The sequence below is a fragment of the Diceros bicornis genome, chromosome 15 (genome assembly GCF_020826845.1).
Source record: "Diceros bicornis minor isolate mBicDic1 chromosome 15, mDicBic1.mat.cur, whole genome shotgun sequence".
In the NCBI taxonomy this organism is placed as follows: Eukaryota; Metazoa; Chordata; class Mammalia; order Perissodactyla; family Rhinocerotidae; genus Diceros; species Diceros bicornis.
In genome coordinates this window covers 15,717,166-15,743,337 of record NC_080754.1, presented here as the reverse complement: position 1 = coordinate 15,743,337, position 26,172 = coordinate 15,717,166, and the positions used below count along the sequence as shown (strand labels likewise).

The window sequence follows — 26,172 nt, the reverse complement described above, 5'->3', positions numbered from 1 at the left end:
TTACAGTTGTTTTTAATATCTTCCTAATGTCTCTTTTGCAAAAGAGATTAATAGAAATTGAAAAGAGAAAAAGACAAAAGGAGTTGAGGGAGAAGGAAAAGGAAGAAAGGAGGAAGCAGCTAGTAGCAGAGATGGGAGAAGATGGGGAAAAGGAATTCCAGGAGAAAGAGGAGGAGGAAGAGGAAGAGGAGCCATTACCCCAAATCTTTATTCCATCGACCCCCTGTCGCATCCTCTGTGGATTTTATTCTGGGCCAGGGAAGTTCTGGGTTTCTTTGGTGAGTAATACGTAATCAATAATTTTTATCTCAGCCCTAATCCCATATGATTTATAGTCATTATTTTCCAGCACATTCTTACTTTCTTACTCTTATGGTAAGACTTCATTTATTAACTGCTATTGAAGGTGTGAATTTTGATGCAGGAATGTGAGTTACAGTTGTTTTTATATCATCTTAATATCTCTTTTATATGTCTATTGGTTAAATCCGTTATCATGTGACAATTATACATTCCAGGAAGTCAAAGGAGAGAAGAATGAAAGATAGAAGGGCAAAGGGCTAAGAGGTTTTCTAGCCAAGTCTTTTGTTTTTTAGTTTTGAAAATAATTGGCATTTTGAAAATAACGGCAGCATGATCCAGTAGACTTTTGCTGACATTTCGTTATCTACAACTATGCTGTGTGACCATATGGAAGTCTGGGAAGATGGCTGTTTTCAGATGGCCACATTGCCACCCTGAACAAAACTGGGACTTGGCTAATAAGCAAGAAGAGAAAAATGGATATTGGGAAGACAAGTACCAGGGACTGTCACAATGATGTGACAATTACATCCTCTAATTATATTTTCTACTCTTATTTGATTGATCTATTACAAAGCAAGATTTCTTTCATTATAAATTTGTCACAAATTTCAGTTCCATTCACCAAAAAATAATAATTGACATAAAAATATATGTGAAAGATCATCACTACTTCATAACTTGTCCCAGACATTTGACAGGCCAGGACACCAACTAGCCACAGACTGTTGCTATAAGGAGTGATGAGAGTTAACCTCTCCCCTCCTCAACTTTTCCTGGAAATACATCTTTGATAGGAACTTCTAAGGAGGCAAGCAGCAAGAAGGATGGAAAGTAGTGATGGAGGCATCTTAGGACTACATTTATTAGTGCCTTTAACCTTTGTCTGTCTTCTGTGTCTTATGAAACAATTATTGATGGCTGTTGTTGTGTAGGGTTCAAGGGGTAAAGGATGAATAAGACATGGTTCCTGCCCTCAGGATTTCCTCATATCATGAGGGAGAGAAGCATAGAAACAACTATAATATAATGTAATAGAGTTCTGGTGTACTTGAAACGTACATGCAAAAATTATTATTTAACTAACATATTTAGTGCTTACTCTTATGGTTGCCAGATAAATATTACATGGGACATACTTATACTAAAAATGTGTATGCTTATCTGAAATTCAAATTTAACTGAGCATCCTGTATTTTTATTTGCTAAAGATGGAAACCTCTTTATTCTGTACCAAGCACCATTCTAAGTGATTTAATAACCACCCTATAAAATAAGTGCTCTTATAATTTGCATTTTACATAAGAAGAAACCAAGGCATGGTTAAGTAACTTATCCAATGAGAGGTAGACCAGGATCTGCACTCAGTCAGTCTGGGTGTAGAGTCCATGCTCTTAACCATTAAGCTACACCAGCACACAAGGTTAAGGTGCAGTTCACAGACGTAGTGATGCTAACCCTGCTTGACCCAACTATTTGCCAACTCCGTGCCTGCACCCAAGCAGACACTGTAGAAAACCAGTCTCATTTTGAAGTCATGACCACAATTCTGAAATCAGTACTCACTCTGCAGGTCTATTCTACTGCCCAGGCGTGTTCACTTTCCCCCCTTCCAAATTATCACTTTCTTTCTTCTCCCCTCAAACATTTTACACCTTCCCTCGCTTTCTAGTGATAACCTCATCTCACATTTCACTGAGAATATAAAAGCAACCAGATAGAATTTCTTTATCTGTCTCAATCAGATCTAATGCCCCATGGGGATCCATACGAGTTTTGTCTGCTTTGCCTATTGTTACAATTGGTGAATTGTCCCCTGCAACTTTCTAAGGACACTGCTCCAAATGACCTCTTGATCCCAGCCCCTCTCACTTTCTCAAAGATTTTGCTCCTGAAACAAACCACCTGGTCTCCAGTATCATCAACTTCTCTGCTTACTTAATTCTTATTATCAGCATATAAACATGCTCTAGAACTTATCATCTTAAATTTTTTTCCTTAACCTCTCTTTCTTTCCTCTCAACTGCTCCTTCATAGGAAAACTTCTTGAAAGAGTTGTCTGTAGTCATCGGCTTCAATTCTTCACCTCCTATTTGATCTTCAACCCATTCTAGTTGGGTTTCCATCTCCACAACTTCACTTCATCAAAGAATTCCATATTATCAAACTCAGTGGTCACTTCTCTGTCCATTTGAACTTTCAGAAACATTTGATAGAGTTGGCCCTCCATCCTTCTTAAAACACTTTTTTTTCTTGACTTCCAAGATACCACACTCTACTGGCCATTCCTTTTCAGTCTCTTTTTCTGGCTTCTCATTTGCTGAACAAGCTTTGAAATTTGAAGTACTCTGGGATGTGGTCTTGGGCTCCTCCTTTCTTGCTAAGTAACTTCATCTAGTCCCATGGCTTTAAATATCAATTATATGCCAATAAATCTCAAATTTTTATCTCTAGTCTTGACCTCTCCTCTCATATTCAGACTTGTATATCTAACTTGACGTCTCTACTTGGCACTTCAAAATTATCATGTCCAAAATATAACTTTCAAACTACACTTGCCCCATGCAAACCTGCTTTGTCTCCATCTCAGCAAATGGGACAACCATCCATCCAGTTACTAAGCCAAAACTAGTTGTTAATGATTCTTCTCTTTCCTTTACCTTTGATATCCTGATATTCAAAGTATGTCTCTTGTATGGTTAGGCTTTTAAAAAAAATTCTGTAGGATGATCTTTGTCTTTATTTTAAGAGTACTATGTCCATTTACATTTAATGTAATTACTAATATATTTTAGATTAAATCCACCATCTTACTAATTGTTTCTGTTTATCATACCAATTCTATGTTCCCTTTTATACCTTCTATTGGATAATTAGATAATTTGCCCCCAATTTTCCTTCTCTATTAGGTTATTAGTTATCCATTCTTTTTACTATTTTTTTAGAGATGATCCTAAAGATCATAATATGCATCCTTAACTTAATATAATTTGATATAAATTTATTGTTTTACTAGTTCCAGAGAAAAAAGATCTTAGAGCACTTTAATGCCATTTATCTTCCCCACCCCCACCCCTGTTGTCAATGTATTTTATTTTTATATATGTATTTGTATCCCCAAAAGGCATTTTCCTATTGTTTTTATATTATTGATATCATTTTGGTTTATTCTTTTTTTTTGTTAATTCCTTTCTATATTTTTGTAATTGCATCTTCTGCTTAAAAAATAGCCTTTAATGTTTTCTTTAGTGTAGGTCTGCTGGTGACAAATTCTCTCAGTTTGGTTTTTTTTTTTTTCTGGTCTTGAAGTGTCTTTATTTTACCTTTTCAAAAAATTATATTTTTGCTGGATATTTTCTTTTCAAAACTTTGATATCTTTTTATCATTTGTCTTCCATTATGCCAGCTGCATCTTTTTATTGTTGTTTATTTGAAACCTACTATATCTCTTTTCTCTGGTTTCTTTTAAGACTTTGTGTTAAAAGGTGTAATTTCTTCATATTTATCCTACTTGTGGTTCATAGCATTCTTGAATTCCAACATATTTTTATTCAATTTTGGAAAGTTCTCAGCCATTATCTACCACAATGTTCCTTCTGGCTCATCTTTTACTCTCTTTTTCTGGCATCTAAATTGTATGTATATTAGCCTTTATCACTTCGTCCCATATGTATCTTATGCTGGTTTCTTTTTTCTATTTTCCATCCTTTTCTCTCTCCTGCTTTAGTCTATTTTTTCTGATCTCTGTTCCCGCTTCATAACTCTATCTTGAGCTGTGTCTAGTTGCTTTTAGACTGATCTATTGAATTTTTAATTTGTCATTTTGTTTTTCAGTTGTAGAATTTTCATTTTTTCCATTATTTACTTTTTCTATAGATTCCAGTTGACTTCTAAAATTTTCTATATTGCCTTCAAATTCCTTAATTATATTAATCATAGTTATTTTGAAGTCCCTTTTGAAAATACCTCTATCAATATATCTTATGTTTTTGTTTCTTTGATCTGTTTTTTCTTTTGATTTTCAATCAAGTCTTCTCTTTGATAGTATTCCTAGTTTTTTTTGTTTTTATTGTTGCTAGACTTCCTATGTGAAAAGCTGTAGCACGAGCTTGAGTCTCTGTATATTGCCATTATCTCCCGGAGACTGATTTTTGTTTCTGGAAAGCTAGAAATCCTAGATCACTTTCATCCAGTCAGTGATTGAAGATGACCTGAAATTAGGCTTCACTTACTGTGAGGCCAGTCTATTTCTGGTTTACTCATACATGTAGGGTATAGTGCTCCAGGGTTGCAAGGGAAAGCCCAGTGGAAAGTATGTTTACAATTGTTCCTTGTCCTTGGAGGACCCTGGGAATTTTTTCCCTCTCCTTAAACTCATGATATCACAGAGAGCTCTGCTCAACTTCTTAGCCTCTCAGCAGCTACTTTCAGAATTGGTAGTTGCCTCAGGGAGAAAAGCAGTGCCCTAGACTGAAAACTAGCTCTGAAAACCATGACCTACAAGACTCTTGTTAAATACTGCTTATTCAGAAGAATACTTGAAATAAAATGGAATTCAGAAGGTGGTCAGAGGTGATATCTCTTTCGTATTGACTTTTAAGTGGGAACAAATCTTTGTAAGGTGTTTTATTATTATAATTGTATAGTTGCATATAAAGGGACAATGGAGATGCTTTATAGAGCCTATCTATAGTCATAGAAATCATATAAAAGTGGATGTTTAAAAACATCTATTTTATGTTTTAAAATTTGAAATAATCAAAAAATCCTCATGTGGTCATATGTGTCCTATATTCAAGTACCACCTTCTATGTTATTTATCTCTTTTCCAGGGAGGCTATGATTCTGGTTTTTTATATCACTGTGAGTTCCCCCCATATGACAAAAGCAGTGATATCACAGAAAGGAAAGATGAACCTTTTGATTTCCGATTTCTTGAGGATACAGAGGATAATCCCATCCAAACTATCACTTTCAGGTGAACAGAATTTCGACAACTTTAAAAACTATATTCCATTAGTGTCTATGATTTTGTCCATTATGAATATTGTTAATTTTTTTAAAGATCTGTCCAAATGGAGGGGTACTCAAACAATGTTTAGTTAAATAAATCAAATGAATAAGTAGAATCAAAGCTAATCCTGAAACTGTATTTCTGTCCCTCTATCAAGTATTCTGTCAGAATTTCTGTTTAATCACACAATTAAATTGTACGGATTTGCTTTCTGTTATGTAGGAGGATGCTAGACCGTAGTCAGATAATGAAGGTTCAGGGTTATGATGATTCTAGAGAAATCACAGATTAATCATCAGTCCTTTAATCTTTGAGAATTAAGCATAGGTACCAGTCATTCTTTTGAAGACTGAATATAATAGCTCCAAATTTCAAATTGGCTTTTATCCCCTCTACCCTTTTGTATTAGTTTGCTGGGGCTGCCATAGTTTGTTAGGGCCTCAACATGTGAATTTGGTGGGGGATACAATTTAGTCCATAACACTTTTGTTATTACAAATTTAGTCATTTGTCAATCAATTTAAAATTGAACATTATTTTCAGATTAATATGAAGAACAATTTACTTTCTTTTTGTTTCATAGTGTTAACCAAGATATGATGTTTTGTGGAACGCAAGATGGAGCAATTCGAGTCTATATCTTAAGTCAGAATGATCTTTCATTGACTGATATGGTGGACTACTGGCACTTCAATATGCATGATAATAATTATGGATGTATTAAAAGCATCTCAACTAGCTTTGATGACCGTTTCTTGGTGACTACTGGAGCAGATAGTAATATCTTTGTTTTCAACATTTTTTCTGAATTTGAGTTAAAAAAAGGCATCAAAGCCAAAGTGCCATCTCCAAGGGTATGTACCTAACTAATAACAACAATAAAAAACCCTTTATTTTAAAATAGTGACATAAAATCACTCATATTCTTTAAAAATTTAAAACTATTTAGACACATTTACCTTATAGTCTAATCTCCCTACCAGTATTATAATTTTGACTTTCTGGTGCCTCTATTATCAAATATTAAAGGCATTGAATTCCCTTTATTACTAAAGGGGTAGAATTCCCCAAATTAAAGATTGTGTCAATTTTTCTGTATCATTACTTTCTTGACCAAAGTTTGTTTTCAAAATGCATAATTTCTTTCATATATATATTTTGCTTTTCACTTATTCATTCACTTATTGAAGGGCATATATGGGATGTACACCATAATGTATGCCTTTGAAAGGGGCTGTAAAAATATTATTGTCTTTAGTGTTAGAATATGATAATGTGGATCATGATCAAAGATTCAGTTAAATTATTCTATTTTTAGGCAGAATACATTACTGGCTTTATAATGAAGACTGAGGGTTCAGATCCCCAAATTATATATTTTTGTCCTGTCACAGGACTTGAATTTTCTATTATCAAAGTGGTTCTTTTGGATAAAGTCACTAATAACCATTAGAATTTCTCCTAAAGAATGGAATCGTATTAGAAAGACCATAGTTAAAATTCCTATGAACACATTGGCTTCCCATTTAACAGGAAGCCAACTTCAAAAGAACATACAAAGAATGTAGGGAAGATTTCAGCAGGTAAATTTTCATTTCTATTAATAGCAGCAAGATTTGGAGAATGGGCTGTTATCCAAAGAAGTTCAGCTCAGGAAGGGGAATTATAGAAGTAAAACTGTATGAACAAGAAGAAAATCTTTCTTTCTACCTAGTACCAACTCTCTATGGGAACCCATATTGGGTAAAAGAAATCCATTCCACGTTTGTATAATAGTGTCCTTTTATTTATGACTGCAATCAATATTTCTTAAGTCACTGAAGCAGATTCTACTTTTAAGAAGGCAAAATCAGAAAGAACTGAATAACAAAATAAACAGAAAACTAAGCTCTGTATAGTCAGAGGTTCTTACCTGACTGTACTTTAGAATCAGTGGGGAGCCCTTAAAAGTACAGATGCCTGAGCCCCACCTAAGAGCAATTAAATCAGAATCTCTGAAGGTGAGACCCAGGCACAAGTATTTTATAAAATATCCCCCCTACTCCACCCTCCTCCCAGCCCCCGTGATTCTCATTTGCAGCCAGGATTGAGAACAGTTGGCATATATTTTGGAACTGTTGGAAACGCCTTTGTTTAATGCAAACTTATTGTAAACAGCTGAGGCCAGGAGATAGTTGGCTGGGTATCAATATCAAATCCCGAAAATCACACTAATACTGGAGAACCTTAGCTCTGGGCAATAAAAGAATAAAAAATACATTCAGTTCAGCCAAATTATGTCCTAAGTGATTAACAGTAACTACAATGTATTAGCCTAACTGTCTCCTAACACTGGTCATGTTTTATGACTTCACTTTTACTAAAGTCGCAAAGATCGCCCTTACATAAAAATATGTGGATTTACATTTCATGTGTAGAAAGACTGTACTATAATAAAACAACTTGCCCAAACAGAGTCTTCATTTTTTTTTTTTTACAACAAATGACAGCAAAACAGAGACCTATCTATTATGAAGTTCAATTCTACTTAACAAATGACTAGCTGGCAAGCTAAGATTCTTTGTTTAGTTCACTGGGTTATAATTCCTCTTCCTTAACAGCCTAAGGCATTTTATAGCACAGCACTTGAATCAACAAAGTACCTTTAAGTGAGTTACTTCATAGTCTGCCTTAAATGAAACTGATTTCCTTTCTAAAGGGAGATTCGTATTTCTGATTTCATATCTTTTCTTCTCAAGGAGGGGGGATTGTACTAATCTGTGCATTTCCCACTGTATGTCTTTTTTGATAAAGTCAAGTGAAATGCTTACTTAAAATTAAAAAAACCCCGCATATTTAAAAATCTTGCTAGTACATATACACGTGAGGTATTTTGGGAGAATTATGCTCGTATGAAAGCGATATGATAAAAAACAGTATTTTAAAATAAATGACCTAGAGAATTTTTTGTGTTTATTCTTTGTTAATAACACACGAATATTAGTCATTCCCGTTTTGGACTGGAATATGGTGATATTAACATTTTGTATACATATGATTTGGTTTCAAGACTTTTTCTACCTATCCCTTTAAATGAAGCAGAAACAAATAAATTTAGTCAATGGCATTTTTTCCCCTAGTTTATTTTTTGTGAAAATAATTTCCAGGCCTACAATTGTTAGAAATTAGGGGGGGAAAAACCCTTAATTTACTTCTTATTAGATATTTTAAGGGAAATATGCAATGTAAACGGGTTAACCTTTTACTCTCCTTCCTCCAGTTTGGAATTGAAACAGAGCCAATTCCAGAAGATATTGAAGATCCCAAAGCCTTCAGGTATGGGAATTTTTGATAAATACCCTCTAGGCCTGAGCTTTTGCAAAACAAACCCTCATTTTACAGAAGTTGACCTAGTTCAATGAATTTCCAAATTACTGAATACTAATTTTCTGTTTGCTGTTTCTGTATCCTAACCTGTTATCTTTTTAAATTTCTGTTTTCAGTATTGAGAATGCCAGAAGAAAAAGAGAATATGACAAGTTAATGAAAGAAGTGGAAGAAATAAAGGCTGGGAAGAGAGAACAGCTCAAAGCTTTGAGGAACGAATTTTGGAAACTGCTAGAAATGAATGAAGAGTTACCAAAGCACATGCAGTTTAAGCGGACAGTAAGCCTAAAATAAATTTGATTTTGATTTTCACATGTGCTGTTTCTGGATTGAGATGACTATTTTGCCAACAAGTAGGAACACTTAAAATCATTTTGAAGCTTCCCTTTGTCTGGCCAGTGTGTTGACAGCAGCTGAACTACTGCAGAACTTGTCACACAACTTGGTGGGGATGTAGATGAGCCTCTTTACATTACATAAAATTTACTTCTGGATTTAGCTACCTCACTTTTTTTTATTTGTAACAAGATAAGATATAAATATAGGTTTGAATCTGGTTGTCAACCCTTATTGTACCTAGCCAAGAGATCTAACTGTTGGATAGGTACATATATAATTTGATCCTCTGTGGTTCCATTTCTGTAATTCATCAGATCTATTGAAAAGATAGTACCTGTTTGATCCACCAAGTTTCTAAACGATGAATTAGTACAGTTGTAGCTATGGGGACAATCACCAAATTGTTTAAGCTAATTTTGTATTATTTTTTTTTCTTTTGTGCCTTATTGCAAAGCCTCATCTACCTGCTAGTGATTAATTTTTGTTTTCATTTTTTACTTCTTAAATGGAATTGTTGTCAAGAGCCTAATCAAATAAAAACCCAGAGTTTATGATCCTGACTATCCCCATGGGTTACCCAGTCCTATAGTTCTAGAAGCATTTAGCCAATTTTGTATGAAAAATGCTTTGATGAAATCATAGTGATTAACTCATTATGTTGGTAATGGTTAAAAGACGTTGATGCTATTTTACTAAGAAAAAGGTTGACACTTGCAGAGTATGGGTGACTTAATTCAAAATAAAGAACAACTGAGGCAAGTTCTGTGGCTCAGCGTTTTACACATATTGTTACTTAAAACACAAACACCTCTGGAATGAATAATTACTTACAATTTAGTGTGAATAAAGGCCCTGATATTTTTCCAGGAGTAAAGGTGAGAAACATGAAGCCCTTAAGTATCCTGATGGGAAAAATGGCACCTTTGGTAAAGGACGTTCAACCAGAACGTGGTGATGTCAAGAAGATGCCGAAGACTTTGCTGTCTTTCCTGGGTGGGGTCACATGGGAGGGCATGTTCAGCTAATGATCAACTCCCGTGAACTTCTACCCTGGGCCCAACTGGTGATATAACAGTAGTTGCTTTGTGGTGGAGGGAGTATTTTTTTTTTTAACTTTGTACACTCTCCAAATATTCTGTTAGCATTCATTATTTTTATTGTGGGAAAAATCTTTCAATGTGTAACTTTATCTGCATCATTGCTAATTATTTCTGGGAACTTTTTTCCATATTTTATGGAAGTAAGATCAAAAGTATGTTACTTTCTAAAATGAAGAGAGTTTGTGATATTTAGGAGAGCTATGATGCAGCATGAAATTAAAGACAAATCTTAAAAATATGTATCTGGGCATGAAATAGGATTGATAAAATACAATGATGAAAATACCCATTTTGATGAACAAATCTACTTACCCGCAGGATTTTGATGTAGATTCTAAAATTCGTGCTGAGATTGACAGAAAAACAGTTTATAAAATTCACGAAGTGGAAAAGGAATTAGCTTGGGAAAAAGAGAAACATCGACTTGGCCTAATGAAGCTGCAGAATAGGTAGGATCCATATTCCTGCAAGTTAAGATGTTTGAGAGCATATATTTGAATCGAAGTGGTCAGATAAGCGGTCTACTGAAGTACCCAACAACCCTTGAAATCTCGAGGAACCCTCTTGTCACTGCTCCTGATATCTTCCTCAGCTTTCTATGCACTTTCCTACTTTAAATCTGGAAATTTGTTTAACAATTAGGTTTTTTACAGACCAAATTATGTAGTACGTATTTACATTCTGTTTTTGACAAAATACTTATTTTATATCTAATTAATACATGAGCATGTACATATCAAAAAATAAAAAATAAAATAGAACCAGAGGACTTATAAGGAAAAACAACAACTTCCTGCCCAGTCCCTCTCATGCACCAGAATGACTTCCCAGCGGACATTGCTTTTTTTGCCTTTTTGAGAAAGAATTTACATACAATAAAATGCATAAATCTTAACTGAACAGCTTGATAAATTTTTACAGATGTGTAAACACATACGCCCACTACCTAGATTAAGAACATTTATGGCACTCCAGAAAGTTCCCTCCTTGCCCCCTCTCAGTAAATATCTACTTTTCTAAGGTGGGTGTTTATCACATAGATTAGTTTTGTCTGTGAACTTCATATAAATGGAATATTGAAATGTGAACTCTTTGTATGTGGCTTTTTCAGCTTAGCATCATGCCTAAGATTTCCCATGTTGTTGCAAGTAGTAGTTCATTCTTTTTCATTGCTTTGTAATATTCTATTAAATGGTTATACCACAATTTATTTATTCATTTAACTGTTGATGGATATTTGAATTGTTTCTATTTTTTGGCTACTATGAATAATGCTGCTATGAACATTCTTGTGTATGTCTTTTGGTGGACATAAGCACTTATTTCTGTTTGCTATATAACCAGGAGTGGAACTGCTGGGTCGTAGGTTATATGCATGGTAAGGTTTATTAGACACTGCCAAAGAGTTTTCCAAAAAGGGTTCAACCAACTTATATTCTGATCATCGCTGGATGAGAATTCCAATTGATCTCCATTGTATTAATTTCCTAGGGCTTCCATAACAAAGTACCATAGAGTGGTTGGCTTAAAATACCAGACATTTACTGTCTGACAATTCTGGAGGCTGGAAGTCCAAAATCAAAGTGTTGGCTGAGTTGGTTTCTTCTGAGAGCTGGTAGGGAGAATCTGTTCCATGCCTCTTTCTGAGCTTCTGGTGGTTTGCTGGCAAGCTTTGGTGTTCCTTGGCTTGTAGACGCATCACTCCCAATCATCTGCCCTCACATGGTGTTCTCTCTGTGTTTCTTCATATGATCTTCCCTCTGTGTATATCCAAATTCCCTCTTTTTGTAAGCACACTAGTCATGTTGGATTAGGACCCATCCAAATGACCTCATTTTAACTTGATTACCTCTGTCACGACCCTATTTCCAGATAAGGTCACATTCTGAGGTACTGGGGGTTAGAACTTCAACATGTCTTTTTGGGGGGACACAATTCAACCCATAACACTCACGCTTGCCATCACTTTGTATTGCCAGCTCTTTAAATTTCAGCCATTCTGTGGTAGTGTCTCAGTGGGAATTAAATTGGCATTTCCCTGATGAGTGATGAATTTCACTCATTTCTTATACTTATTTCATTTCTTATACCATTTCAGCCCCATTTCTCATACTTATTGGTTATTTGTATATTCTCTTTTGTTAGGTGTTTGTTCAAGTCCTTTGTTCATTTTTTAAGTTGGGTTGTAGGAGTTATTTATATATTCTGGATATGATTCTTTTGTCATATAGATATATGACATATATAAATATGTGTCACATATGTATATATGACATGTGTGTGTGCATACGTGTAAGATATCTTGCTCTAGTCTGTGACTTGTTTTTTCATTCTCTTAATGAAGTCTCTTTTTGAACAGAAGTTTCTAATTTTGGTAAAGTTCAATTTATCAATATTTTTCTGTTATGGTTAGTGCTTTTACATTCCAGTTAAGGAATCTTTGCCTATTCCCAATTCATGAAATAATTCTTCTATGTTTTCTTCTAGAAGCTCTGTTGTTTGCCATTACCTATCTTGAATAATTTTGTGGGTAGTATAAGATAGAGATCAAGTGTCATTTGTTTCTATGTGGATACCTGATTGACCATTTTGATTGGAAAGACCATCCGTTCCTCACTAGATTGTAGGGATGTTTTTGTCACGTATCAGGTAACCATATATTTGTGGGTCTGTTTCTGAACTCCTCATTCGATTCCACTGGCCTATTTTTGTGCTAGTATTGCACTATCTTAATTATTCTTGACATCTGATACTGTAAATCCTCCAGCTTTGTTCTTCCTCTTCAATATTGCTTGAGTTGTTTGCATAGAATCAACTTGTTAGTTTTCACAAAAAAACCTAAAATTTTGATTGGAATTCCTTTGAATCTATAGATCAACTTAGACATAAAAAACATTTTAAAAATAAATATTGAGTCTTTCAGTACATAAACATGACATATCTTGAAAAGAATTCACTTTTAGTATTTCTTCTCATGGTTACAACCATACATTTAAATAATATATTTATGTGAATTTATTATTAATCATCATTTATTGACTTCCTAGTATTATAGGTGGGGACTTTGCTCACCTTAATGTGCTCACACTTTCCTCTACCTTCTTGAACATTTAAAATATAAAATAACTGCTTTAATGTCCTTGTCTACTAGTTATATCTTCTGTGTCATTTCTGGATCTGTTTTGATTGATTGATTGCTGGGAAAGATTCGCCCTGAGCTAACATCTGTTACCAGTCTTTCTCTCTCTCTTTTTTTTTTTCTCTTCAAATTCCCAATACATAGTCGTATATTCTAGTTGTAGGTCCTTCTAGTTCTTCTATGTGAGCTGCCGCCACAGCATGGCTCCTGACAGATGGGTGGTGTGTTGTCACACCCGGGAACTGAACCCGGGCCTCTGAAGTGGAGCACGCCGAACTTTAACCACTAGGCCGTCAGGGCTGGCTCTGGATCTGTTTTTATTAATTGAAATTTTTCTCTTTATTTTGGGTCACATTTTTCTGCCTCTTTGCCTGCCTAAAAAATTTTGATTGGATGTCAGACATTGTGAATTTTACGTTGTGGGTGCTGGGTATTTTTTTTTATATACCTTTATATATTCTTGAGCTTTGTTCTGGGATTCAGTTAAGTTACTTGGAAATAGTTTGAGTTTTTGAGGCTTGCTTTTAATCTTTGTTAGGCAGGATCAGACAGCCTTTAGTCTAGAGCTAACTGTTGCCCACTACTGGGACAAAACCTTCTGACCATTCTACCCTATGTCCCAGGTATTATGAGGATTGTGGGAACACAGCTATTCCAACCTGTGTGGGGTCTGGGGATTATTCCACCCATTCCCTTCTGGTGGCTATTTCTCTGGTCCCAGGTAGACTCCTCACATGCACCTGCTACTCAGTACTCACCTGAAGGCTGGAAGGAAGCCCTCTGCAGATCTCCAGAGCTTGCTCTCTGTGCAGCAGTCGCCTCTCTGTTACCCTGTGAATTATGGCACTTGTTACCTGGTATTAAATATTAGAATTCTTGGATAAATATTTGAATATTTGAATCCCTGAATTATATCTAGATTGCTATCCACCAAGAGATGAAAGTGGGTAAGAAGCTCTTCTCAGGAGGAACCCTCAACATAGTCTCCTATGTTTGTCTTTAATAAATATTCACAATATATTTGTAAATGTGTATATATATATGGCAAGTATGAATCTTAACTCACAAACTCAGGTGTGTAAGCAATGTTGCTGTTCTTTATTTAAATAAACTTAAATTTGACTCTGGCTTCCTATGCCACCAGGCAGATGGGAAAGTCAGTCTCTACTGCTGAGGCTGGTTGTCCCAGCCTGTCTGCTTCCTTCAGTTCTTTGATTCAGTGGTTTCTGTGCTCTGCTGGAGCAGGGTCTTTGGTGAGGCCAAGAGCCCCTGTTCTCAGGATCAAACCCACACACAGCCATCGCCTTTGAGGCCTGCATCTCCCCAGATGCTGTCAGAAGCAGGGAACAAGTGCCCACAGCTCTAGGACCCAATTTGCCCAGCATCTTCCTCATCAGGTGGAACCTCTTCCTTGCCACTGTTCTTGCCCTCAAATGCTTGTTTCCTTAACTCCCTGCTTTCCTCTTCTGGTCTAGACCCCTGTACCCTCCATAGCTTCAGGTCTTTGGTAAACATATGGGAAGAAATAATAAGTACCTAGCTGTCTGACTGGAACGGGGGAGAGGATCAAGTTGAACTACTGAATAACACCGGGTATTACCAGTGTTTTCATCTTCACCAGTCTAATAGGACAAATATAATAACTCTTGGTTGAATAATTTTCATTCTTTTAATTATTGGCAAGTTTGAGAATTTCATATTTGTATAGTTCATTTATATTTATTCTTAGAATTGTCTAAGTTCCTTGTTCATTTTTCTTTGAGTTCTGATTATTTTTACTTTTAGTCTCTCTTAGTTTTAGTCTCTATTTCTGTATTATAAGTAATTGCCTTTTACTATACATATTGTAAATGCTTTCTCCTACTCTGCCATTTGCCCTAAACATTGTTCATATTTTTCTAACTGTGCAGAAGTTTTGCATTTTGACGTGATCAAAACCATCCATATTTTCCTTCATGTTATCTGGGTTTCATGGGAAGTCTAAAACTTAAGGACTAAAACTCCAGTGGGCAAAAGGACAAAGGGAATAAGTGCTGTAGAGATGAGAAAGATACTATACTATGAAAGAAAAGAGAAAATTAGAACTAGCCATTTTAAAAGGAGAAATAGGCTTAAAAGATTGAGTTAGAAAAATAGTAGGAAAGGCAAACAAGCTAGGAATAATTGTTGTGTACATAAGTTAAATTCTAAAATTAAAAGAAGGGAGAATAATTATGAACCAGTGCCAAAAAATAGCAACCATTTAATGAAAGAAGAGCTTTAAAAGATGAATTGCTGTGGGCTGTAAGAGAAGGGTGGACTAGAGAATAGTATGAATTCCTGAGCTTAATGTTTTTTATGGAGGCAAATAGGGTAATATGTATGAAATATATGATATATATATATATATATCCACCTCCCTATCTACTATATATTATATATATGTATATAGAAGTAATACATATATACTCTATATATGAGATAATAGATAGGGAGATGTTTGATATGATCCATTTACCATTAAATTGCAGACTCCCTGAAAATTTTTCATTTTTCTACATATTAGCAAAACAATGGTATCATACTGATTAATAGTGAGTTGTTTAGCATTTTCATTCGAAAGAAAATTGTACTTGCTCTTTAACCAAGTCCTATCCAACTTCCATCACGTCCTTGTTAGTATATGCATGGTTAAATTTTGGATCCAGCACAACATAATGGTATTATTGATAAGCATAGCGTACTGTGGTCTTATTTTATTACTTAGTAATCATGCACAATGATTTAAATGGTGTAATTAAATGATTAAAATGGTGACTATTGCAAACACTTGTTTTATTTTTTCAGGTTCCGTGATTCACTGGAGAGTGACATGGTTGTGGTTCATGCCATACAAAGTGATCACAAGATCTCCTCCTATAGGCTTGTGAAGCCCTCCAAGTACTCCAGGTCCAAACGGGCAAGTCAATCAGAGAGAAGAGCAAGCAAACTGGAGAGGTTTGAAAAAGAGGGAGCTGGGAGAAAGGACAGCCAGAGGGATACAGGTAGCCTAAATGACAAGAAGGCTTTTAAATCCTCGTTTGCTAAGATTTCAAAACTGAACTGTCTTCCTGTGGGCAGAACCTTTGAGCCCTTTTCGGCGGCTTGAGCTCAATCTCTTGTCTCCCTTCTTTTATTCCTCTGGAACAAATAATCAGACAGAGAGGGGCATGCAGTGTGGCTGAGAATGAGAGCCCATGTTTCTCCAACCAGTGCTCCACCCTGTCTTTCCTCTCTGCTGCAGGCTGCTAAAGAAAACCCACCCTGATTACGTGACTGAAAGGGGATAAGAGTACCCGATGCTGCTGTGTTCTTACTTCCCACATCCAACTATTCTTTTTTTTTTTTTTCCCTGAGGAAGATTTGCCCTGAGCTAACATCTTCTCTATTTGTATGGCCCATATTCCTCTATTTGTATGTGGGTCGCCACCACAGCATGGCTGCTGACAAGTGGTGTATGTATGTGCCTGGGAGCCGAACCCCAGCCACAGAAGTAGGGTGCACCGAACCTAACCACTAGGCCATGGGGCTGGCCCCCAACTATTCTTAACTTTCGTATTTCCCCAGATGCTAGTTTTTAGGCAGTATTTCTTCCCAGATTCCTGGGCCCCTCCCCAGAGTGTTGGGACTGGAACATGACATTTCAAACTATTTTCCAAGAACATATGCTTTAAATGGAATGATGAACTGCGAATCCAGATGTGAAAATAATACCTCTAATCCCTGCGACCTGCCTTTGTAGCTGCCCCCAGGGGGCCTGCAGATAAGTAGGAGGAAGACAAGAATTCTGGGGTGGCCTGGAGAGCCCAGTCAAGAATAAATAAAGGGCACTGGTGCCTGGCCAGATCTGGGCTAGTGCCCTGATACTCTTTTATTATAAAGCCTTTCCATGACCTCCCAGGCCACATTAAGCTCTTCCTTTTCCATACTACCATATATTTGAAATATGAAATGTGCAGTGGTGAGTTATAACTACATGACCATCCATATTATTATTTAACTTTTTTCATGTATATCTGAAGTATATCTATATGTATGTAGCTTGAGAATAAATAGAGTAATTCCCCCAGTAGATACTTATTAATTGATAAAGCCAATAATTTTAAAATCATAGATTTGATTGTGTGTTTCTGACCAGTTTTTTATTTGGCCACAGACTATTGTAATTGGTATATGTCGCCTCAAATTACACCTGTCAAACAGGATTCACTTGCTGTCCCCTTCCCCCACCATCATATCACAAACACTCCTTCTCGTCTTCCCAGTATCTGTCAGTGGTCCATTATTATTAATCTTGTTCTCCAATATTTTAATATATGCCTCATCTTGCCAGCTTTTTAATAAAGTTCTTAAGAGCAAAAATTGTGACTTATATCTCTTTATTTTGGTATTCTAAAATACTGATTATAGGGTTGAATTCATGGTAGTTGCTCAATAAATATCTTGTTTTACAGATTCATTATATTCTCTGGACTTTTTAAAATGTGGCAGATTAAAAACAATATTTGAGAGTTTTATTTTAATGTTTCTAAAATATTAAAAAAAAATGTTGACTCTCTGCACAGGTGGGAGTGTTAGTGTGCCAGAAGAATCAATTATAGAGAAAGGGAAGAAATTTCGACCTAAAACTCTAAGTGAAATTATGGTGGAAAATCAAATTGAGAAAACAAGGAAACTTATGTTAAAAGCTGAAAGGGCCCAACTTAAGATTCAGCAGCGAAAAAAAGAATGGGAGGAACTGTAAGTTTTTTACCTAAACTCTTTCATTTTAATATGTCTCAAATATCTTTAAAAATCATTATATTTATTGTTGTTTAAAGAAAGAACTGAAAGAAATAAAAACAAGATGGAGATGATGAAGCAGGTCAGCTGGATCTTTCAGGCTGGTGATGCCTTGTTGGAACTTCTTTGATTCTTAGAGTTTCAGGTCAAGGAATTCCATTGTACTAATATTGTGATTTTTTAAAGATTAAGAAATTCTTTACTATCCCAACATCACGAAGATATTCTCCTGTAGGTTCTTCTAACATCTTACAGTTTCGGCTTTCACCTTTAGGTCTCTAATCATCTGAAGTGGACTTTTTTTTAAACTTGGTTCAAGGTACTTTCATTTAACGAGCACATCTTTTCATTTGTTTGTCACCTATATGTCTTTGGTGAAATGTCTCTTCATGTCTTTTGCCTATGTTCAAATAAGATTGCTTTTTTACTGTTGAGTTTTGAGAGTTCTTTGTATGTTCTAGATATTAGTCCTGTATTGGTTGGATGCGTGGGTTGCATACATTTTCTCCCAGTCTGCAGCTTTTCATTCTCTTGACAGGGTCTTTTGCAGAGCAAAAGTTTTTAATTTTGTTGAAGCCAATTTATCATTTTTTCCTTCTATGAATCTTGGTTTTGCTGTCAAGTCTAAGAACTCTGCCTAGCCCTAGGTCCTGAAGATTTTATCCTATTTTTTTCTAAAAGTTTTATAGTTTTACATTTAAGTCTGTGATCCATTTTGGTGTTCGTTTTTGTATAAGGTGTTATATTTAGGTTTAGGTTCATTTTTTTTGCCTATGGATGTACAATTGCTCCAGCACCATTTATCAAAAAAGCTCTCTTTCCTCTGTTGAATTAATTTGGCACCTTTGTCAAAAATAATTTGGGCCTATTCGTGTGGGTCTATGCCCAGGTTCACTTTCTGTTCTGTTGATCTACGTGTCTGTCTCTTTGCCAGTACCACACTGAGTTGATTACTGTAGCTATGTATCAGGTCTTGAAATTGGGTACACTGATTCCTCTCATTTTATTCTTCTTTTACAAAATTGTTATAGTCATTCTAGTTACTTTGCCTTTCCATATGAATTTTAGAATAATCTTGTCTATCTTTACAGAAAAAGTCTTGCTGAAATTCTGATACAAATTATGTTAAATTCCTGTGTATCAGTTTGGGGAAAATTGATATATTTATTATGTTGAGTCTTTTACAATTGCATCAAAAAGAATAAAATATTTAGGAATAAATTTAACCAAGGAGGTGAAATATCTGCACTCTGAAAACTATAAGACACTGATGAAAGAAATTGAAGAAGACAAAAATAAGTGAAAAGATACTCTGTGCTCATGGATTAGAAGAATTAATATTGCTAAACTGTACATACTACCCAAAGGAATCTTCACATTCAATGCAATCGCTATCAAAGTTCTATGGGCATTTTTCACAGAAATAGAAAAAAAAAAATCCTAAAACTTGTATGGAACCACAAAAGACCCTGAATAGGCAAAGCAATCTTGAAAAAGAAGAAGAAAGGTGGAAGCATCATGCTCTCTGATTTCAAACTATATTACAAAGCTACAGCAATCAAAATAGTATCGTATTGACATAAAAACAGACACATAGATTAATGAAATAGAAAGAAAAGCCCAGAGATAAACCCATGCATATATGGTCAATTAACTATGACAAAGGAGCCAAGAATATACAATGGGCAAAGGACCATCTCTTAAATGAACGGTGTTGGGAAAACTGGACCACTCTCTCACACCATACACAAAAATCAACTCAAAATGGATTAAAGACTTGAATGTAGGACCTGAAACTATAAAACTCCTAGAAGAAATTATAGGTGGTAAGTTCATTGATATCAATTTGGCAATGATTTGGGATTTGACACCAAAAGCAAAGGCAATTAAAAAAAATAAACAATTAGGCCAGCCCTGTGGCATAGCAGTTAAGTGTGCCCACTCTGCTGCTGGTGGCCCGGGTTCGGATCCCGGGCACACACTGACGCACCGCTTGTCAGGCCATGCTGTGGCGGCATCCCACATAAAGTGGAGGAAGATGGGCATAGATGTTAGCTTAGGGCCAGTCTTCCTCAGCAAAAAAGAGGAGGATTGCCATGAATGTTAGCCAGGGCTGATCTTCCTCACAAAAAATAAAAAAATAAAAATAAACAAGTGGACTACATCAAACTAAAAAGCTTCTGCACAGCAAAGAAAACCATTAACAAAATGAAAAGACAACTTACAGAATGGGAGAAAATATTTGCAAATCATATATCCAATAAGCAGTTCATATCCAAAATATATAGAGAACTCATACAATTCAATAGCAAAAAAATAAACAACCCAATTAAAAAATGGGCAAAGGACCTATACAGACACTTTTCCAAAGAAGATATACAGATGGCCAACAGGCACATGAAAACATGTTCAACATAGCTAGTTGTAGGTAAATGCAAATCAAAACTACAATGAGGTATCACCTCACGCCCATCAGAACGGCTGTAATTAACAAGACAGGAAACAACAAGTGTTGGAGAGGATGTGGAGAAAAGGGAACTCTCATACACTGCTGGTGGGAATGCAAACTCGTGCAGCCTCTATGGAAAACAGTATGGAGATTCCTCAAAAAATTAAGAATAGAACTACCATATGATCCAGCTATTCCACTGCTAGGCGTTTATCCAAAGAACACAAAAACGCTAATGCGTAAAAAGTGTGTATCCTTGCATTCTTGGGTGTAGTGTTCTGGAAATATCAATGAGGACAAGGTGAGTGATAATACTGACTAGATCTTCTGTTTTTCCCACTTCGAAGGCATAACTCTTTTAGGGTCTCTAATGAATATCCTCTACATTTAACAAGGTCTCTCCAGCTGATGGGATCATGAGTGATTCCCAGCAAACTGTGAGAATTACTTGTCTTACAGCTTCCCAGTAACTATACTTTCTCCAGATATTGTTCTTTGCCCAGCTTCATGGTGTTTCACATTACACCTGTACAGATTAATACTCAGCCCCAAACTCCAGAGCCCCATGTGGATTTCTAGAGATATTTCTTTGTGTAGCTCTGACATTCTTTTCCACAAAATTCTAACCACCTCTCTGAACTCTGATCTCTGTTACCTCAATCAGTGAGATCACTGGGCTAATATTTGGGATGCCAACCCTACTCCACAGTCTGGTAATTTCCTTCAGGCAGAAACCAGGAGACAGTAAGGATTATTTATTTTGTTTCACTTCTCTCAGGAATTACAGTCCTGTGCTGCCTATGTTCAATGGCTGAACATAGTTGTTTTATATATTTTTGTTCAGTTTTCTAGTTCTTTATAGCATGAGGATAATTATGGGCCTTGTTTCTTTCACATTGCCAGAGCAGAACTATCTGCTTGCTTGCTTTCCTTCCTTCCTTCTTTCCTTTCCTCCCTTCCTCCCTTCCTTCCTCCCTCCCTCCCTCCCTCCCTCCCTCCCTCCCTCCCTCCCTCTCTCTCTCTCTCTCTCTCTCTCTCTCTCTCTCTTTCTTTCTTTCTTTCTTTCTTTCTTTCTTTCTTTCTTTCTTTCTTTCTTTCTTTCTTTCTTTCTTTCTTTCTTTCTTTCTTTCTTTCTTTCTTTTTCTTCCTTCCTTCCTTTCCTCTTTCTCTCTCTCTCTCCCCCTCCCTTCCTCCCTCCCTCTCCCCCTCCCTCCCTTACTTCCTCTCTCTCTTTCTTCCTCCCTTCCCTCCCCCCTCCCCTCCCTTCCCTTTTCCCTTTCTTTTCTCTCCCTCTTTCCTTCTTCACCTCCCTATTTCCTTCTTTCCCCTCCCTCTTTCCTTCCTTCCTTTCCATTTTTTCTTTCCTTCTCTTTCTTTTAAAAATATTAATCCTTCCTTATAGTGATGTTATACACAAATGAATGATTGTCAATTAACACATTAGATGGCATGTGTTTCCTCTGCTATTGTATATGTTTGTTTTCCTAAAGGGCTGACTGCAAGCTATGTGCACGTGCTCATGTTGATTGACAGACTTCACTTTAAAGAATTAGGTAGGTTGGGGTCTCCCAATGAAGATCCCTACACTGGGGTGCCAACCCATACCCTAGATGCCTTAATTCTTCCCAAGCAGAGAGGGCAGTTTCTGTAGAGATTAATTTTTCCGTTTTAGTCTAGGTGTAAAAGTTGCTACTGCTTTGTATGTGTGGAGATGGGAAAACTGGGAGGGCCCAACTGTTTCAGGCATTCTTTTTAATCCTTAATTAATTTTGTCAAATAATGTCTAGCATTCCATTCCCCGCTCCAAACCTACCCTCTCTGTGCTTGGAGTCTCCTAGGAACTCTATCAAGCAGACCATATCCAATCCTTTTAATAGCCTTCTCGTCAGGGTAATCTGGGCTACAGTTTTCACTGGTCTGGTTTTTATCCATTAATATGATTTCCTTTTCTTTCTGTCTTCTAGAAATGTATCACTATTACCGGTTTGCTTATGGCTTTCTATCCCATTCTCAGCTTTCCTAATGATTTATTCCCTTTAATGCCTCTACAGGTATTTCTGTGGAATTTGGGGAGAGAGGGGGAGGCAAATACATATTCTCATGCTATCATTTTGAACTAGAGCCCTTTTTTGAAAATGTTATGACAAATTTTATGACAATCACTTATATTATTAAAAAAAGTTCGATTAACTTTTTAAAGATTTAGGAAAAAAAGCAACCCACCTCATCTCCAAGGCTTAATTTCTATTGAGGGGATAAATAACAGTGTTGATATAAATTACTTAGAAGTGAACCAAAGCCTAAGAATGATCCAGATTATTTAATTATTTATTATTTTTTCTTGGGATGCTTTAAAAATAGTCCCTAACTCATATCAGACAAAATAGACTTTAAAACAAAAACTGTAAAAAGAGACAAAGAAGGGCATTACATAATGATCAAGGGAACAATCCAACAAGAGGATATAACACTTGTAAATATCTATGCACCCAATGCAGGAACACCTAAATATATAAAGCAATTATTAACAGACATAAAAAGAGAAATAGACAGTAACACAATAACAGTAGGGTACTTTAACACTACACTTACACCAATGGATAGATCATCCGAACTGAAGATCAATAAGGAAACATTGGTATTAAATGACACACTAGAACAGAAGGACCTAGTAGATATATACAGAACATTCCATCCAAAAACCAAAGAATACACGTTCTTTTAAAATGCACATGGAACGTTCTCCAGGACTGATCACATATTAGGCCACAAAACAAGTCTACATAAATTTAAGAAGATTGAAATAATACCAAGCATCTTTTGTGACCACAATGGTATGAAACTAGAAATCAACTATAGAAAGAAAATCAGAAAAGCCACAAATATGTGGAGATTAAACAAAATGCTACTGAACAACGATTGGGTCAATGAAAAAATCAAAAAATACCTTGAGACAAATCAAAATGAAAATACAACATGCCAGAATTTATGGGATACAGCAAAAGCAGTTCTAAGAGGGAAGCGTATAGAAATACAGACCTATCTCAACAAACAAGAAAAATCTCAAATAAACAATCTAACAATGCACCAAAAGGAACTGGAAAAAGAAGAACAAACAAAGCCCAAAATCAGTAGAAGAAGAGAAATTATAAAAATCAGAGCAGAAATAAATGAAATAGAGACTAAAAAAACAATAGAAAAAATTAATAAAACCAAGAGCTGGTGCTTTGTAAAGATAAACAAAATTGACAAACCTTTAGCTAGACTCACCAAGAAAAAAAGAGAGAAGGCTCAAATAAGTAGAATCAGAAATGAAAGAGGAGAAATTACAACGGACACTTCAGAAATACAAAAGATTATAAGAGAATACTATGAAAAACTATATGCCAACAAATTTGACAAACTGGAAGAAATGGATCAATTCTTAGACTCATACAACCTTCCAAAACTGGATCAAGAAGAAATAGAGAATTTGAATAGACCAATCACCAGGGAGGAGATCAAAACAGTAATCAAAAACCTCCCCAAAAATAAAAGTCCAGGACCAGACGGCTTCCCTGGTGAATTCTACCAAACATTCAAAGAAGACTTAATACCTATCCTTCTCAAACTCTTCCAAAAAATTGAGGAGGTGGGGAAGCTCCCTAACTCATTCTACAAAGCCGACATTACCCTGATACCAAAACCAGACAAGGACAACACAAAAAAAAAAAGAAAATTACAGGCCAATATCACTGATGGACATCGATGCAAAAATCCTCAAAAAAATACTAGCAAATCGCATACAACAATACATTAAACAGATTATAGACCATGATCAAGTGGGATTTATTCCAGGGATGCAGGAATGGTTCAACATTCGCAAATCAATCAATGTAATACACCACATTAATAAAATGAAGAATAAAAATCACATGATCATCTCAATGGATGCCGAGAAAACATTTGACAAGATACAGCATCCATTTATGATAAAAACTCTGAATAAAATGGGTATAGAAGGAAAGTACCTCAACATAATAAAGGCCATATATGAGAAACCCACAGCTAATATCATCCTCAATGGTGAAAAACTGAAAGCTATCCTTCTAAGAACAGGAACCAGACAAGGATGCCCACTGTCACCACTCCTATTTAACATAGTACTGGAAGTCCTAGCCAGAGCAATCAGGCAAGAAAAAGAAATAAAAGGGATCCAAATTGGAAAGGAAGAAGTGAAACTCTCACTATTTTCAGATGACATGATTTTATATATAGAAAACCCTAAAGAATCCACCAAAAAACATTTATTTATTTATTTATTTTTTTGTGAGGAAGATCAGCCCTGAGCTAACATCCATGCTAATCCTCCTCTTTTTGCTGAGGAAGACCGGCTCCGAGCTAACATCTATTGCCAATCCTCCTTCTTTTTTTTTCCCCCAAAGCCCCAGTAGATAGTTGTATGTCATAGTTGCACATCCTTCTAGTTGCTGTGTGTGGGATGCGGCCTCAGCATGGCCAGAGAAGGGGTGCATCAGTGCGCACCCGGGATCCAAACCAGGGCCGCCAGTAGTGGAGCGTGTGCACTTAACCGCTAAGCCACGGGGCCGGCCCCCAAAAAACTTTGAGAAGTAATAAACGAATACCGTAAAGTTGCAGCATACAAAATCAACATACAAAAATCAGTTGCATTTCTATACACTAGCAATAAAGTAGCAGAAAGAGAAATTAAGAATACAATCCCATTTACAATTGCAACAAAAAGAATAGAATACCTAGGATTAAACTTAACCAAAGAGGTGAAAGATCTGTACACCGAAATCTATAAAACATTGCTGAAAGAAATTGAAGAAGACACAAAGAAATGGAAAGATGTTCCGTGCTCTTGGATTGGAAGAATTAACATAGTTAAGATGTCCATACTTCCTAAAGCAATCTATAGATTCAATGCAATCCCTATCAAAGTTCCAACAACATTTTTCACAGAAATAGAACAAAGAATCCTAAAATTTATATGGAACAACAAAAGACCCCAAATATCTAAAGGAATCCTGAGAAAAAAGAACAAAGCTGGAGGTATCACAGTCCCTGATTTCAAAATATACTACAAAGCTATAGTAACGAAAACAGCATGGTACTGGCACAAAAACAGACACACAGATCAATGGAAGAGAATCGAAAGCCCAGAAATAAACCCACACATCTATGGACAGCTAATCTTTGACAAAGGAGCCAAGAACATACAATGGAGAAAAGAAAGTCTCTTCAACAAATGGTGTTGGGAAAACTGGATAGCCACATGCAAAAAACTGAAAGTAGATCATTACCTTACACCATACACAAAAATTAACTCAAAATGGATTAAAGACTTGAATGTAAGACCTGAAACTATGAAACTTCTAGAAGAAAACATAGGCAGTACACTCTTCAACATCGGTCTTAGCAACATATTTGCAAGCACCATGTCTGACCAGGCAAGAGAAACAATAGAAAAAATAAACAAATGGGACTACATCAAACTAAAAAGCTTCTGCACAGCAAAGGAAACCATCAACAAAACGAAAAGACAACCTAACAATTGGGAGAAGATATTTGCAAACCATACATCTGATAAGGGGTTAATCTCCAAAATATATAAAGAACTCATGCATCTCAACAACAAAAAAACTAACAACCCAATTAA

At 35.9% G+C, this 26,172-nt stretch overlaps 1 protein-coding gene across 2 annotated transcripts in view; it reads left to right on the top strand.

Annotated features, from left to right (window-relative positions):
• CFAP44 (cilia and flagella associated protein 44) overlaps nt 1–26,172 on the top strand; it is a 105,605-nt gene that overhangs the window by 48,470 nt on the left and 30,963 nt on the right. For both annotated transcript variants that reach the window (XM_058555793.1, XM_058555794.1), the window contains 8 exons: nt 45–278; nt 5,136–5,281; nt 5,901–6,171; nt 8,577–8,632; nt 8,800–8,962; nt 10,441–10,571; nt 16,088–16,284; nt 17,845–18,019. In XM_058555793.1, the coding sequence (XP_058411776.1) occupies nt 45–278; nt 5,136–5,281; nt 5,901–6,171; nt 8,577–8,632; nt 8,800–8,962; nt 10,441–10,571; nt 16,088–16,284; nt 17,845–18,019 (1,373 nt within the window). The remainder of the gene's footprint in view (nt 1–44; nt 279–5,135; nt 5,282–5,900; nt 6,172–8,576; nt 8,633–8,799; nt 8,963–10,440; nt 10,572–16,087; nt 16,285–17,844; nt 18,020–26,172) is intronic.